This window comes from Falco biarmicus, chromosome 17 (assembly GCF_023638135.1).
Source record: "Falco biarmicus isolate bFalBia1 chromosome 17, bFalBia1.pri, whole genome shotgun sequence".
Classification (NCBI taxonomy): domain Eukaryota; kingdom Metazoa; phylum Chordata; class Aves; order Falconiformes; family Falconidae; genus Falco; species Falco biarmicus.
Genome location: NC_079304.1, coordinates 1076128 through 1093976, shown reverse-complemented (window position 1 = coordinate 1093976; position 17849 = coordinate 1076128). Strand labels below are relative to the sequence as shown.

Sequence of the window (17849 nt, the reverse complement as noted above, 5' to 3'; positions counted from 1 at the left end):
CAGCACACAGTGGGCGGGATTCCCCGCGTGGCTTCCGTTCCCGTTGTGTGAGGGACTGAATCCCAAACGGCCTCCGCGCTGCTCCTGCTGCTGCCGGGGTCTGGAGCCGGGCCTGGGGGCGCGGCGCCGTACTGCGGCCTGCCCCGCTCCCCGCCACCCCTGCGGCCTCGCTGCGCCCCGGCCGGCCGCGCTGCCCCTCTCCCCTGGCCCGCCTCGCATCCCGCTCCCTTCGGTCGGGCCCATCCCTCCCCTCCGAGCCCAGCCCGGGCCGCTCCTCGGCCCCGCCCGCAGTCCCCCTTGGCCCCGCCGCTGCCCGGGGCCCCCTCGGCCGAGCCATGTCGCTGCACGGGAAGCGGAAGGAGATCTACAAGTATGAGGCGCCCTGGACCGTGTACGCCATGAACTGGAGCGTCCGGCCGGACAAGCGGTTCCGTCTGGCGCTGGGAAGCTTCGTGGAGGAGTATAACAACAAGGTGGGGGGCGGTGGGGCTGGGGCAGAGCGGGCGGCGGGGGGAAGGGGTCAGCCCTCGTCATCCCGGCGGCTCCTCGGCGCCGGGCACGGCCCCTGCGGTCGGTGTGGCGGGGGGTGTCCTGCCCTGCCCGGCGCTGGGAGCTGTGCAGCGCCTTCAGGCGGGCCCTGCCGTGCGGCTGCTGGCCTAGATACAGGCTGGGCTCTTCCCTGCGGGGCTGCCGGGGGCTGGGGGCGCCCCGGGTGCTGCTGCTGGCCCTGCCCGGCCGGGAAGGCCCTGTGGCTTGAGCCTACCTGGCTGTTGGTTTTTCCCCTATGAGGGAAAGTTTATGTCCAGGACTAAAGTTTGCGTGCATATTGGATGCCTGCGACTCTGTTGGAAATGTGCTGATTCTTCTGATTTCTTGCTGTGGAGGACTTTCGTGCGGTAACTTTTTTTCTGTGAGTATGTAAACCACTTTCACTGGTTCCTCAGTACCTTGACTCGGAGAACAAGGGTGTAATGAGGCATGAGATTATATTGTCAGTGTTTCCCTGCCAGATACAAGCGGAGAACCTTGCATTGGTAATAGAGCTTCCCCAAACGTGTGTGTAGTTATTTCTGAACAGCCTTCAATGTGCTGGTCTGGTATCGTGAATTCATACAGGTAAAAAAGAGATGCGGAAGTGGACGTAGTTTCAGAGCATCCAGAAATTTGTATGAAACTAAAGGTTTTGCAGATAGCATGTGTGCTTTGTAGCTATTAAACAAGCTGTTGAATGGAGATGGCAGAAAACGCTGTCAGAAAAGTTGGTGTTGGGAATTGGGCTTTGTGCAAGGATATAATGAGAGGGAGTGACGGTGAGGCAGGGATGACATCTCTTAACAGTGGTTAAATTACTGCACTTCTATTGTGCACTTTGTAGTTCAGGCAGTATGAGTTGGCCGTGTGTGAGTTGTCTCCTTATGCTGGTGAGCACTGTGTTTGTTGTGCTGGGAGTACTGCTGGGGAAAGGCAGGTCCCAGAGCTTGAAAACTTATAATTTGTTTTAAGACCAACTTGAAAATGTTTTTGTAGTCTGTACTCTGAGAAGGTAAAGTTACAAGCTTGCAAACGGTTTTTTGTTTGGAAGTGGTGGAATTGGTTAATAAGGGGGTATATGTTTACATTGCCTTTACCTCCTTAAGTTTGGACCATTCCCTGGGGTTGCTCTTGATTACAGTGTGATCAGGTCTGCTTTTCAGTTCAGCCTTCAAGTGTGAAGCAGTTGAGTCAGCCCCTCTCTTCTCTACCCTTTACACTGACGCTTGTTACAGACAAAAATTGTATAGGACTGTGTAAATTAGTGCTGTCTGTAAACATTCCCCAGGGCTTCTCTTGATCTCTGATCTTCAGGAATAACTACTCTTTTGGTTTCAGTCTGTGTAAGCACCACATGCTATGAGATCTATGTGGTGTAAAGAGATGGAAACTAATTGTACGGAGAATGAGATGCCAGTCTGAGTGCTGCTGCCATAAAAATAAAGATGATGTATGATGGAAAATTAAACTTGTACAATAAATGCAGGGAAACATAACCTTCACTTTGCTGAGATGTTTTGCTGTGTATTTCAGACTAACGTGGGTTTTTTGTTGGTGGGGTTTGTTGGTTGTGTGTGTGTGTGTGGTTTTCTAGTTCGGTGCTTTTTGTAGTGCTTTCAGTACAGCCTTCCTGTAGGAAGATGTTTAAGAGAGCAGTCTTTAGTCATTGCAAGTATTGTTACTGCTTAGAGTATTGGTGTTGGCCCTTTTACTCTGGGGACCAGAACAAGCTTGGGAGTGGTGGTTCATCTGCTATCTTTATGGTGTCTTACTATGACTCTTACACCTTTGAACCTTTTAGAGGATACTGAAACATTCAGGGAATAGCTTCCTGCTCCAGCTTGGGAACTCTTGGACAGATACTGTACAGTTGTGTTAGGTACACGCTAGTTGTAAACTCCTTCAATTCCATCTTCTGTCCATGTAAGTGGTATAACTGAAGGAACAAGGAGAACTGAAGTTGGCCTGTTTAAGTAGTCCATAACATTGTGCTGCAAAGGGTCTGGAGCAGTTGGTTTTATAGCCTGACTTCTGGAGTAAGCATAAATTTAAAGTTTTTACACAGCATGTGTGAAAGCTTTGTCCTCTGCATAATTTGCCCTTCACCGTTGAGATGTTTTATATTGCCAGTTTCTGACATCAAAATACACTTACAGGTACCAGTGGCACTAATTAAAAGGATAATGAAAACTCATTTTCATTTCAACTTTCTCTTTGTACTCAAAATCTTGAGAAGTTCCTGACAAGCTCCAGTGTTTCTGTTCCTGATGTTGCAGTGGTTTATTCCAAATAACTGGTTTGCATCCTTACCCGTAATATGCTTAAAAAAAAAAAAAAAAAAAAGTCGGGAATAGCAATTCTAGCTTTCTTAAATTCTAACCAAATAGGTGAATATACCTTTTCCTTATTACTCTTCTGGTTTAGGGTTTCTTTTAAAAAGGTGCCTTTAAAAAGACTTTGTGCACCAAGTGTTTGTTGCAGCTGAAGTCCTCACTGTGAGGGAATTACAGTGAAAGAAAGAGGAGAGATTCCTGTCTTGTTTGAATCTGTGATTTTATATTTCTGTAGTAATTACCAGAACTTGAAGTACCTATGATTTACATATATAAAATGGCTGTTTAAGCCTCTGTTTTGTGGGATACTCAAACCTATTGACTGCCAAACCCTAATTTAGTGCTATCCCAAATCCCCAGACACTTCTAACCTCTGTCAGCCCCCGCGCTAACAGGCTGTATAGCATGCCAGAAAGCTACTTGCTGAGAACTGTTTGAATCCCAGAGGAGTTCTGTTTCAGCTTGTACACCTGTGCTGGTCAGAGTACTGGTACAAAAAGAGAGATGACTTGCTCCAGTTGGAAGAACTGAAATAATTTGAGGTAGTGTTTCCTGGAGTACTTGGGTTGGGAAACTGCTGTCAGCCTTTATAATGTCTCGGGGATCACTGGCGTAACAGGAGGGAACAGAGGTGTTCATAAACCTCACTGTTAACACGGTCCTGCTGTTAACAGGCTCCTGACTGTGGCTTCATGGATCAGGAATGATACGTGGAAAACATCAGGAAAGGCTGATGTTGGGATCTACCTGCCAGACAAAACGGGAGTCCAGTTTAGAAAGCAGCAGAGGGTGGTGCTGTACTCTGCTCGCTTCTGTCACTGGAGCAGCCTGGCAGATTATGACCACGTGCTTCCCAGCTTGCCACCTTTTCCTGAACAGTGCCTCGAATCGGAGAGCGTTCAGGGCTGTTGGTTTATCAGAGGGTCATTTTTTTTTCTGTAAGGTTTAGAGTTGCAAAATAAAAAATTGATTGCATGTTGCAAATTAATTGGTGCAGAGAGATCTTTCTGATTGTACATGACCATAAAATAATTGCAAAATGTCATTCTTAGTAATTGCTAATTAGGTTAAAGGGATATAGGGGTTTTTAAAAAAAGTACTGTGAACTTTGCTGTTCCTCAAAGCATGCAAGAAGAAGTAAGCTGTTACCAATTTCTGCTTTATTTAATTCTGGGTCTGAATCTTTTGGATTACTTTGGAAGAGAGATGTAATTTTTTAGAAGTTAAGGAACACTGGTGAAAGGCATTTCTTGACTCAGATGCACTATTGCAATTAAGCCTTATGTTGCTGAAGGCTTGGATTATGATAGGGAAATCCACATCCAATTTTAGCATATCTTGATGTATTGGAGAAACAAATACATGTTTAGCATTCCTAGCCACCGTCATAGCATAATTGCAAAACTAACGCAGATTGAACACACTGGTCTTCATTTCCCCACTGGAACGAGTTACAGGTGGATGTAGAATGGTTCAAATTGTGTCCAGACTGACAGTTACTTTCCCATTAGCATCACCTCAGTCTTCCCTGGCCTGCACTTCAGGCACTCTGGGCAGTGGCTGGCAGCGGCAGCAAATATTGTCTCACCTGCAGGAGGGAGACATGGGGCTCTAATATAATCAGCATCCTGAAAATAATTCCAGCGTTCCATCCCCTTATGTTCAGCCTGCACAAGAGGATGAATGGAGGGATTCTGTAATCACTGTATGTGATCAAGTCCGAAGAGAAGAGTCATACCTTTGACTATGCTGAGCTAGGAAAGAATAGAGCTTCTCAAGCAGTATTTTCTGCTTCTGCTCCTGTCTCTGGGCAGACCAGTGCCTCCTGCTCGGGGTTATCGCAGGCTGCTGCTGGGTCTGACAGTCGGTGTCAGACACCTGATCTTCAGCAGTTGCCAGGAGCTCTAGTGTTGCTAATGCAATTCTTGTTCTCTAACCTGGCTTGCACCAAAAAAATGTCAGAGATCACAAAGATAGTGGGTTGCTACATAGTCACTGCTTTTTCTTCAGATCTGAGGAAGGGTTAAATACAAAAATGCAGCGCAGGAATATATAAATTCACACCAATAAAAGTGGGCTCTTAGCTGTTTGAGATTTGCTTCTGGTTATGAGTATGTTGATTGCTTTATGTTGGCTTAATACACTCATATTGAGCTGAAAACAGCATAAGCAAAGGAGAAGAAATGATTAGAGGTCATTTGTCTTCTGATTCTGACCTTGCCACAAGATTTTCTATCACCAAGGACAATTTGCTTCCTTTGTAAAATCCGCTTAGTATTTCTGATCCCTAAAGGAGCTATTTGTCAATCACTTCAGAAGACTGGGAGATTCTTGACTGATTCATACTAGAGTGTGAAGTATAATAAGAAGTAGCTGTAATACGGCGAGTGCCAGGCAAATACGCTGTTTTTGCATACTTGGATATGTCTTTTAGGGTTTGTTATGGGGTGAAAAGGATGGATCTTCTCATTGTGGCGGGGCGCAAGGTTTGCATTTGTTAAGAGCATCTCTAAATGGGTTCATAACTGCTTATGTTGCAGTTTAATATTCACTGAAGCATTTGTTGGTTTTCTCTTGTGCGGAAAAAACCACAGTGGATTTCTAATCTGGTTCAGATGTGTAGTTTATTAACTAAACTGCTTATCCCAGAATATTTAGGATTTTTCCAGATAAACATCTTAGGAAAAAGTCCATTAAGCTACTGTTTCCAGGAGGAAGCTCCTGTGGGGAAAGTACTAGGAAGTTCCTACTGTGAGCAGCTTACAAATAATTGTAGTGAGCTGTCCTCATAATGTTTGTGTTTGACCAGCATGTAACACAGTGGGGCTTTCATCCTGTTTAGGTCTTGCAGTCACTGCTGGATTAAACACATCCTCCCAGCACCATATTGTTCTCTGAACACTTTCTGACATGTCAATATTTTTCTAATAACATAATGTCTGGGACTTGAAGCATTACTTCAGGTGGTGTCATGACCAAGCTATGTGAAGATAGTTTCTTGTTTGCTCTGTCTTGCATCACACTCACAACTGGGCGAGTTAGCCCTTCCCACTGTCACGTTACTGTGCAAAAAAACTAATTTGGAATTCGGTTACCCAGAATCTTTCAGCAGGCCTCTTTCTTGGGCTTTTCACACAAAACATTTTAAGAATTATGTAAATATTTTAGCTTTCCTATTCTTCTTTTAAGTCTGAATTCTATTTTACTTTCCAACTCTGTGATGTGATTAATCTGTATCTCAATTTTGTGCAGTTGTGACAGAATGTTTTAGGTAATGTGATGCTGAAAAGAGTTTGATAGCTAGTTGACATGATCTGTCACAATCTGCAGGGTCATGGCCAAGAATTCCATGATATGGGCTTTAATTGTGGGTGGTTGTTGTGCAGACTACAGCTTGTCCTGCTCTCTGAAGATGACATTGTCAGCATCAGTTCAGTTAAAGATTAGTTGGAATAATGTTTGTGCAGTTTAAGTATGATTTAAACTAGGCTTTGCAGTGTGGAAAAGAGAAGGGTGGTCTTTAATCCTTTAGGACTGGATTTCAGTTCATTTGAGATCATCTCTTCAAAGTAAAGCACTGTGGTGATTATATATACTTCACTTTGCTTACATGCCCCAGCTAGGAAGCAAAGCTTTAACGATTTCTCGTTCCATTCACATGATGGTTCTTTTATTTTGTCCTTGAGGTTACAGTAGGTGTCCTTCTGAAATACACTCAGTCCTAATGCTTTTGTTATACATTAGTATTTTGATAAAACGCTTTTTTTTGGTTTCTTACCAAATGGCTTCTTACAGGTGCAGCTTGTTGGTTTGGATGAAGAGAGCTCAGAATTCATTTGCAGAAACACCTTTGATCACCCCTACCCTACCACAAAGCTTATGTGGATCCCAGACACCAAGGGAGTGTATCCAGACCTGTTGGCAACCAGTGGTGACTATCTGCGAGTGTGGAGAGTGAGTAAACCCTCCCTAGAAAAAGATGAACCATGATATTTATTGTGTTGCATGCTGATCTCATTTTCACTCCAGATTTTTTGAAGTGAGATACTTTCAGGGAGTCTTGCCCTTGCTCTACAGTGTGGGGGTTAAGACATAAAATCAAGTCAGAGTACTTGATAATTTGTTTTCTTAACTGCAATAATGTGACTAAAGACAAAGACTGTAGGAGAAGCCGAATTTTCATGGTAGTTGCTATTTCAGTCACCTTATTAAAGATAGAGATGGTGATTGTGTTTTCCAGAGCTTTAGGATGTGAAGCTGCGAGGAGAGGAACCCAGGATTAACACCTTAAGTTTTGGAAGTGCAGGGGGAACAAGACATGTGATGTTGCTATTTTAAGTCAGACGTTTCACTTTTTCTAAAGGTGGGTGAAACAGAGACCCGGCTGGAGTGTTTGCTGAACAATAACAAGAACTCTGATTTCTGTGCTCCGCTAACATCATTTGACTGGAATGAAGTGGATCCTTACCTTCTAGGTGAGACTGACAAAATGACTCGTTTTCAGTATGGAAAAGATAACGTGTTTGAATTTAGTCTGGTGGAGTCTGGGCTGTGACTGACTGCTGTGTCGTTGCGTGCCCACTGGGTAATCTGATAACCAGTGGACAAACTTCTACATTATAGAAATTGCCATTCTATTAGATTATAAATAAAATAAAAAAAAAATACTGAGAAGCTTATGGAAACTATTTTTTGCATGGAAAGGTGCCATGTCCAGTACAGAGTGGGTCACTTAAGCTGGGCTAGGGATGTTCTGTATTTGCAGATAGGGAGTCTCAGCCTTCAGGACCGGTGAGCTGTTGTTGTAGTCCGAAGTGATCATGTAACTGAACTCCTGTGACTTATTTCAGTGTGTTCTGGAGTGCATAGAAAACTGTGTACCAAGCTTTGTCTTTTGTGAAGCCATTTCAGCAGCAGTAGCAAAGCCAGGAACCCTTAATTCAGTTGGAGTAGGGAGCTGAATGCTTAAGGTTTAGTTATAGCCTGTGGGACAAATTGTGAATCCAAGATGACTGATCCAGCAGAGGTTTGTTTCCCAGAAGAGTACAGCCATTTATGTCAGGGAGATTTGCCCAGAGATTAACGATGATAATATGTCTTAGTAAATGTTTACTACATGATTTATTTTTTGTGTTGCATCTCTCATATCTTTAGAGCTTTACTGCTAGCCCCACATTCAGTCCACAGGAATAATCAATTAATAATACACTATCGCAACAGTATGATTGAATTTTGGTTTTGACATGCACATGAGACTTCCAGGGTGGGAAGGTTCATCTCAGAGTTGTGTCAGGCTTCTGAATAAATTGAAGTAGACATGAGCTATTTACACTTTATTCCTGTGTGGAAGACTATTTCTGAGCTAAAAGGTTTGGGTCATTTAAATGCATGGTAGAGTGTTAGCTGTTTGACATTCTTGATTTTAATTGTATGCTGTTCTTGTAGCTATTTTGATCTGTAGATGTTGGGGAATATTAATCCAGTAAGTGATTAAATAATTTGTGATAATTTTGCTAACAGAAGTGGTTTTGTTTCAGGTACCTCTAGTATTGACACAACCTGCACTATTTGGGGTCTGGAGACAGGACAGGTTCTGGGAAGAGTAAACCTGGTCTCTGGCCATGTGAAGACCCAGCTTATTGCACATGACAAAGAGGTGACCTGTTTTTTGATTGTTTATGTTGCATATTTTTTAAGCAGTAGAAAAGGAACAGAACTCTTTTTTTTTTTTCCTTGAAAAATCTAATGATCCAAAAAAGTAATTTATTTACAATTAAGATAAACTGTTTCGAGTACCAAACTAATTAAAACTACATTATTGGCTATCAGAACTACCCAGTTTATTCATCATAGAATCTGGACTTAAATATGCTTGTTTTGCTAGATTATGCTGCAGAATATTTTAGGAAAATGAGGTAAAATGCCAAACCGGAATTGAAATCAACTACATATCAAAGGCAATAAACAACTTGCAGGGTTCTTTTGTTTTAACATAAGATTACTTTTCGGCAATTAATATTAAAAAAAAAAAAATCTCAGTTGGGGAAATTGATATGTTTAGTTTCAGTGAGTGATCCTATAATGATGTAATCCTTTATTTTTTTCTCCTTTTTGGCAAGTGTGATAACTAAAAACTTGCTAGGAACATCAAGTATTTGACAGAATGTGTTGCAACTACATCTGCTATCCAGATGTAAAACCCATTTTACAGGGAATTAGGAGGCAGTGTGCTCTCTAAAACTAAGGCTGTTTTTCCCTCTGTCCTGTTGCTGAGCAGGTGTATGACATAGCGTTTAGCCGCGCAGGTGGTGGGAGAGATATGTTTGCTTCAGTTGGTGCAGATGGCTCAGTGAGGATGTTTGATCTCCGTCATCTGGAACACAGCACCATAATTTATGAGGACCCACAGCACCATCCGTTGCTTCGTCTCTGCTGGAATAAGCAGGATCCCAACTATCTTGCTACAATGGCCATGGACGGCATGGAGGTAAGGCTGCAGCTCATCTTCTGTAGGTACTAATGGTTGTGATTATTTTGGGAGGTGGCTTGGAACTGATTAGTAGTCAGTTCTTTAAGGAGGCAGTGTCGGTACCTGAACTGGAATACGATTAAGGACAAATTTTTAGTATGCTAGCTTCATTAGGATTTAAAGAAATAACTTTGGCATTATAAACTTGAAAATCTCTGTAGCTCGTATATATTGCAGCTGATTTTTAAGAGGGGTCTGTGAGCCAGCTGGGCAGTAGTTTTCGTACAAAATCTTAACTGCAAGCGTTTTAGTCATCTTGCTCTTTCTTGGTTCAGCACACAAGGCAGTGTATCTTAGTCTGTCACCTGTGCTGCTTCAGGGAAGCACAATCCATTTGCCCTTGCAGCATAACTCACAAGCCCTCCCTGTGAGGTCTGACTCCTTTTGAGATACAGCGCATTGACCAGGTAGAAAGCTATTCTTTGAGAACAGTGTTTGCTTGCCAACTGCGTCTTTTAGGAAAGGCCTGAATTTTATAGCCTTAGCTCAAAATATTTGGTTTTCTGAAGAAACAAATAAAAAAAGGCAGGTTATTAATTTAGTTGGTTTTTGTTTTGTTCCTGAAGGTTGTGATTCTAGATGTCAGAGTTCCCTGCACTCCTGTTGCCAGGTTAAACAACCACAGAGCATGTGTAAATGGAATTGCTTGGGCACCGCATTCTTCCTGCCATATTTGTACAGCAGGTAAGTGCAATCCATCCCGATCTAGCTGCCTTGGTGAATCTCTGAGAGTCTTTCACTGCGTTTGGAGACAGAGGATCTTGCAAAACTTTATGCAGTTCTCTGCCTGCCTTTTGCTAATAAATACCTGTGGTTTAGAAGCCCTTTATTAGTGACTTCCCTAAAATTTTTGTGGAAGTAGACATCTACTAGAACTTACTGTGTGGAAGCAGTGAGCCCAGTGCCCAAGCTATGCATCTGCTTTGGCTAGGGTATATTGTTTTAATGCTCCTTAGTTTTTTGCAATCTAGTTATTAAGACGGTTTCAAATGGTGTGAGTTCCACTGATGATTTGTTTTTCAGTTTTGTGCCGGATAATGTATAATGATCCAAGTTTATTTTGTTGGAGCATAGTTGTATCATTGTATCTCTGGCTTGAGTACTCATCTGGATGGCAGCAGCCATATCCTATCTAGCTTCTTGGACTATATGCCTGTTAGTAGCCATGTATGGGGATCTCGTTATACTTTGATTCTACCTCCAACTTTCTCTTCCATTTGCAGCGGATGACCATCAGGCTCTCATCTGGGATATCCAGCAAATGCCTCGTGCCATTGAGGACCCTATCTTGGCCTATACAGCAGAGGGAGAAATCAACAATGTACAGTGGGCATCAACTCAGCCAGACTGGATAGCTATCTGCTACAACAACTGCCTGGAGATTTTGAGAGTGTAACATGACTGCTTCATGCCACACTGAGGCAGGGCTGTATAATTTCCCCTCCCCTCTAAAGTAAGAACAACACAAGTCAAGTGGCCAGTATCTGTTGTTGCTTTGCATCTACTGTTACAAGAAACTGTTACAAGAATCAATGGCAGGTGTCTCCTGTCGCTCCAAGACTCTAAAATGCAGAGACGTACTGAGCCTCTTGGACCTTCTGAGTTCTGGTTTCCTTTATTATTTTTTTCCCCCTCAGTAAAAGTTCTGTATATTTGTTTGTTGACTGTATTAATAAGCTTGCAGGCTTTTAAGTTGCTGCATATGTCCATGTGTTTGTCGGCCAGCTGAGGCAGCACATCAACTAGTTTAATAGATGCAGGTGCAAAACAAGGTAGGGGAAAAAGACACTGATGTTAACAGCCACCTTGACAGGAATCTTTATCATTCCTGTTGTTGCTGCCTCTAAACTGTTTAAACGTTTGTATGGGTTTTATATATTGGGCTAACTTTCTATTGAGTAAGGTTTTTCTCCCTAATTCTTACTTTTGATATGTGATCCACTTCCATATGCCCAAAGCAGGATCTGTTTGTTGATACAAATCACAGTAACACTGCAGGCTCCCTGGCGGTAAAGGCCTGCCAGAATTAACTGTTGCCTTGGCTCTCGAAACCTGGTTACCTGGGCAGAATTTTCTGGTGCTGTGAAGTACAAGTACTTGTTGTACAATTTCTTTACACTTTTCTGATGCTAGAGGCAGTTGTTACTATGGTAGGCCTTATTTTTAAATTATAACTGAATTTGTGTGTATCCTGCAGTTGTGTTAGCTAACAGAATGGTTATAGGTTTCTGAAAGAAAATACGTGCATGACTTAAGCTCCCAGGAGATAAACAACAACTGAAAAAATGGGATTTGTAACAAATTTGGCATTGAAACTTCCAATCAAATTATTTCCCCTCAGAAGACTTACTATCTAAATCAAAATAAAATGGTTTCACACTTTGTAGCTTGCTTGATTAGCAAATAATATGAGCAAGATTTTGTGGTTAGCCTGTACCTTGGAACTTCTTTGCATTTGGCCTGTGTTCCTGGGAGTTCTTGAAAGGAATGCAAAGCAATATTTTTTTTTTTCCAGAGTGTATGTGCTTTGTACTGTCAGGTCTTGTTGAATGAGCAAGATGAGTTGGAAAAGCTGGTCCGCTATCCAAATGAAAGCTGTTTATCTGAAAGAAATTATTCCCTAATGCAATGCACAAAGATGGATTTAAAAGGAAAGAAACCGCACCACTGAGGATAAGGTTTGGCACTTGTCGTCTTCATATCTTTTGGGGATGTGCCCAAGGGCTTCTGTTTCTGTTTTGGATAGCGGATTGCCCTATGATAATACTTGTCAATCAAAGCTGAGCAGATTAGGCAAGATAAAAATCTCTGTTGAAGTCTTAATATAACATAGCTACTCGGATGAATGCTCCGCTGTACTCTCCCGATGAAGACGTGACAACCATAGCTGGTCTGTAAGGGTATACCAGCTGAGTTTTGATGTAAATGTCAGAAACTATCAAGATTGTCTTTCCACTTAATGAGTGTTCACCTGCAACTGGAGGCAGCTTTATAAATAGTAGGACACTGGCAAACTCGAATCTTGTCAGTTTATGCAGGAAAGGCAAGTTGGGAAAGCAATTTCTGTGAAACAGTGCAGCTGACACTGAAAGCACTGTCAAATACAGACAGAACCTGAGGAGTTTTGTCATTCTGGATATATGGAAATACTCTTCTACAGGCTGCTTCTCAATGTGGAGCTCAGAAAAGCAGTGCCTTCCGAATTTGATAGGAATTCATTAGGGACAGCTTTAGTCCATCGCTCCTTTTAATATCAGAGAACCAAGAGACTCTTAACGCGGTTCAGGCTCGTGTTTTGTCAGTCATATTCTGTGTTCAGTTGTGGGATTTTTGACGGAAAGCTTGATTTCTCTTGAAGGTCGGTTTTTCCTATTAGCAGCAGCGCTGAGAGTAGTGTGTTCCACAAACAGATTTCATCTAGATGTCAGAACAGCATTAGCCAAACTATTAGGTTATCACTTTTTACAATAGCACTTCATCTTAAATCGGAAAATACTTATGCAGAATGAAGTGAAAATTAGGATTTTCATAGCAGAAGCATACAGTGGCATTCACAGCTTTATAGAAGTTGTATAGAAGGCGTGACTAAAAGATGAATGCATCTCTTGCATTAGCTTAAAAATGCATCTTTTGCAACTGTGGAATTGTGCTTTAAAAGAGACATAAGATAATTCAGTTGGAAGTGAAGTCACTAGAAGACTCCATAGGCTATACTAAATGGCAAATACAGTTTATTTCTAGAGGAATACAATCTCTTACACTAAGATGATGAGAAGAGAGCATGTATAAAGGGACTAACAGCCTGAATAGTCAGGTAGCTTTTGCTACTGTTGGAAAACAATCCTGTTATGAACCTGAATAGGATCCGGTGTCAGTTCTTCCATCCGTAAAACTGCTTGGTTGTGGAATTGGGTGCTCATTCCAAACTCATCAAAAGCAAGTGAAAGAAACTTGTAGGCTCCAGTGGATTCTAAATAAAGCCTATATCCTGTTTGTTTAGCCAGTTGGGGTTCCTTCTGGATCTACAACATATTGCTTTGGGCATAAATCCATTGTCATTCTTCATCTGAAATTACATTTTAAATCACCAGAGGCTGTTTTGGAACAGGGAAATGCTATCTAAAATAGCTTCTTTTCAAAGAAGTCACTTGAAAGGTTAATGACTGAAAAGACATGAAAATCCTCCTGGGTGAGATGTTCTGTAGTGCAAATGGCACTTCCATATAGAGAAGGAAGGAAGAGACTTTGGTGCCCTTTTGCCAGCACCTGCTGACACAGCGGCAGGGAGCTAACAGTTTACTTGCTGGTTCAAGTTTATTTGACAGATAAAATAAAACCCTGAGACTTGCCACTGCAGCCCATGAATCAGAAGCTAGCTCATCACATTTCACCTGCTGAACATGCAGTTACGTTGGGTGTGAAGCCCCCGTAAGCATGGTCTTTCCCAAAGCTTATGAAGGTAAATACTTTGATATTTGAATTCAGTTATTTTGTGCTTATTGCACAAACACAGGATGCAGAGCAACTGTTTTCAAATGCATCATGTTCCTTGAGTATAAAGAGACATTAAGGGAAAAGTGAGCTTCAGTGAGGTTAGCAAAGCAGCAAATATTGTGCTGTTGTTGGTACAGGCAAGACTGATTCTGGGACAGAAAAAAATTTCTCTCACTTAAGTAGTTCTGTATCACTTCTCCAGTCGATTAATTCAAGATACTAAGCTATTGTTTGGTTGTTATGTTGTGTTTAAACCAAGCTTTCTGTAGATGCCTACTATCATGTGGAGAACCTGTTGCTAGTGTATTGTCTCTCAACCAGGAGATCTTGATCATGTAAAAGTTAGTAGTGAGGTAAAAACCTACAGAAGATAAGTTGGGTGTCAATTTAGTGTGTAGTATGCCAACTCTGTTAATTGTCGAAGTGAAATGGGCTATGGTAAGTTGCATCTTTGGGAATTGTACTTCTGTGTGCCGGGATCTAAAAAGCAAGGATTTGAGTGCTTTGACAATCTATTTAGAAAGAAAGCACCGTGGTTTCAAAGAATGGTATGGAAGGAGACTTATAATACAGGTTGTTCCTTATGGAACCTTGAAATGTACTTAACGGGGGAGGCATTGCCTCTCATAAGTCAAAGTTAATGATCCTTTCAAAACCCAGCTGTAATTACTCTCCTGAATGTTCTGGATAATAGTAAAAAGGTCTATTTTTGCCTGGTGTTGCAGTGAGAAAGCTGCATCAGCCTCAATTGTAGATCACTGCCTGCCAGAGACTAGGTGAGGGGAGGAGTCTGATATATTGGAATTCAGATGCTCTTGTGCTTGTAAATGAAGAAAGCTGAGTGTGTCTGTTTTGTTCTCTTGCAGATGGCACTTTAACAAATATATTTTTGGTGAGATAGGAGGAGAGTCATCTTTTCCTCAGCCCTTTTATGGTAGGCATTTGTCTGTGTTTTGTATAACATGTTTAATACAACTCACCAAAATGCTAAACTGGCTGTGGTTGTCAATACCTAGTGAACCCTCCCCTGTTTCTACTGAACACCAAAAATGTGAGCACTTGACAATACCATTAATGTTAAACTGAAGCTCTGTATTCTGAGACTGACACAATCGTGCAAGGCCAGCCCAAGTAAGGTAGTGCTGCTTGTCACCCAGGGAGTGAGTCCCTTTTGCTTAGAAGCTTGGTGGTGTTCGGGAATCGTCTTTTCTACCATCTCAGCATGATGGCAGTAGGGGCAGGTTGGTTGTGTAAAGTTGTAGCTGGATTCTTTGGGTAACTTACTTTTGTGACAGGAAAAAAATGCAGCTGCTGTCTGTAAATTCACACAACCTAAATTCATTAACTTACCAGTTCCTTACGTTAGTAGTGGTTTAACTCTTTCAGGACATACTGAAAAGGATGAATGGCAGCAAGGATAAGCTCTTGGCTCGATACATTGCACGCTTACAGTTCCATCAAAGTACTGAAGGGTTTAGTTTTCCCATTGCCGGTTAGCAAAATGGTCATACCACCTCAAATCCACACTGTTATCCTGTCAGTTAAGACAAGTTCTCTCTGATAAGTGTTTCCTGCTTTCTGCTGTCAGAGCAGGCCTGTATTTATTGTACAGCGGACATTAAAAGGTGTCCAAAATTAGTTCTGGATTGGGCAAGGTACTGTCAACTACATCCCCGTTTCTCTTGATCTTTGCAGAGAATCCAGGGGATAAATTGTATATGGCACTTAAAAGAGCACTTTCTCATGCTTCCTTAGAGATGCAGCTGTATTTCCCTCTGCTTACCCAAGAAAAGCCAGAAACATCTCATTCTCAAGGATATTGAGAGGAGTTTAGCTTGTCCCTGGCTCCTTTTGGTTTTTTAGGAAGAGATCTCCAGAACTTTCGATCAGCACCTTTCACCAGCACTAAAGAACAGTAATTAAAAATGCAACTAAATACCAGTCACTGTATGCTCATCTAGTGATTCATGGCAGACTCCAGGAGCAAAGGTATTTGTGAGACCGGCTTGCTGCTGCCTGATTTCAAGTAACTGTCTGCCCCGTATCTCGGTGGCCTTTTGTGAAGCCTCTGATACTCAGCATCGAGCTAGAATTTCCATAATCATAAATAATAATAAAAAATATCTATGTGGCTTCCATTAAGTTTATTTCTTTTCAGAATATCCTAACAAAATGAAGAAATAAGCTATTTCCTGAAAAAATGTTGTGGCCATGAGTAGGTGTAAGCCTGTGTTACAGCTCTCATCCCTTGGAGTTGGCTTTCCTGTTTGCAAGATGTTTGACTCGCAAGCCCCCTCTGTTAAGAGACGAGGATCGGTCTGTCGAATCCGAACAAAGGCAGAAATGCAAGAATCAGTGAATGCAAGAGTCCTAGTACAGCTGAGAAGCGATGTGTTGCTTTTTTTGACAACCTGGTAAATATGAATTATGAAATTACTATTTAAAAGGAACCTTTTTTTAAAAAAAAACCTTGGGTTGCTAGCCGTGTAAAATGTAATTTAAATCTGTTGCGCCGAAGCATTTTTCTTACCAATAGTCAAGTAGATGTTTACTTTTATGTGTGTTTTCCCTTCTGCTCTTCCCATTCACAGTCCCGTTGTGGTAATTTCCTGAAGGTGTAATCTTTGTAGCATGATTGTACAAACATCCATATAAGATTCCTGACTTCCTGTTCTCACTAAAATATGTTAAAGCAATAGTAGTTTTACTTCTGTCCTTTTTTTCTCCACCTTCCATATTGAGATTTGCAACTTCACTACTATACTGTCCTAGAGGAATCCTAGTATCCTGCTATTCAACAGACTTATGCTGTTGACATGGATAACTGCAGTGTCCCTATATTCCTTTATTTTTATGGAGAAAATACAAAAGGTTTTGTTACAATGGATTTTAACACCTGAGTCATGGAACCATATTGTTGAAACTCTGTAAATTTTAAGGCAATTTTCTGAAATCGCTTGAAAGTGGAATGTTGCATCCTTTTATGCTATTTCCTGCTTCCTATGTAGTTTTATTCAGATTTTTTAACCTTCTTTCTAAGTTTCAGCCTCCTGTGTATTAGGTACAGTATTTTCTGCCTTTCATACTTTGTAATAAAAATGGAACATTTGTAGATTGACTGCAGTTCACTGTGTGGTGAGTTTAAAAACTGGTACCTGTGGGGGTGAGCAGGGAACTACTTCAAATAAGCTTCATCTAACCGGCGTGAAGTTTATTGCTGTAACAGGAGAGGGTGATTGCTTCATCTTGTCTCTGCAAAACTGGTGAAGTGTATTGATCTCTCATCCTACTGCTATCCAAACAAACTTGATAATTCTAGCTGCTCTAAGTCGCAAGTTACCCTGAATAATTATGTTGTTAGGAACTCTGTCACAACAGAACTTGAACAGAATGGCTCATGTGAGTGTACTTTAAATATTTGCTTTCTTAAAACAAACCTGCTATGGGGTCCCTGTATACTAGTGTTGTTTGTGCTTATGTTTCCCAGCTTCTTTGTGTAGTGCTTGTTCCCTGCACAACAAATGGTTGGGGTTTTTTAATTCCTATAATTGGTCTCTAAGGATTTTGAATACAGGCAAATTGAAGACAAATAGGCACTTATTTAGCCTCCAAGTCTCTCCTGTGGACGGGTGACCTCTGTTAAAGGGTGTTTTCTTTACAGGCTTAGTGGCAGAACTTGGAAATTTGTTTTTACCTTAGACCTTGATGAGCAGGACTGATGAGTAAGTATTTAGATTAATTCTAGTTCAACTAAGCTGTTGTCTGACAACACCGGATTCCTCTCTAATTCTTTGTGTACTGGCTTTGAAATAAAAGCTTACTAAGCTTCATGACCACAGTGGAAAGAGTTGCCTGTAAAGATGCTGCAGTGGTTTTTAAGCTATATATGGACTTCATTCTAGTAATCCATATTTGGAAAAGATGCTTTCCTTCTAAAAGTTGTTTGTCTTTTACCCTAGAAA

At 41.5% G+C, this 17849-nt stretch overlaps 1 protein-coding gene across 1 annotated transcript; it reads left to right on the top strand.

The window, feature by feature from the left end:
* Window positions 1-25: 25 nt before the first annotated feature.
* On the top strand, window positions 26-17005 carry DCAF7 (DDB1 and CUL4 associated factor 7). The gene is made up of 7 exons (XM_056362306.1): window positions 26-473; window positions 6660-6818; window positions 7228-7339; window positions 8402-8520; window positions 9142-9351; window positions 9960-10077; window positions 10617-17005. The coding sequence occupies exons 1-7, from the start codon at window positions 336-338 to the stop codon at window positions 10787-10789; spliced, it is 1029 nt and encodes a 342-aa protein (XP_056218281.1). The 5' UTR covers window positions 26-335; the 3' UTR covers window positions 10790-17005.
* The last annotated feature ends 844 nt before the right edge of the window (window positions 17006-17849 follow it).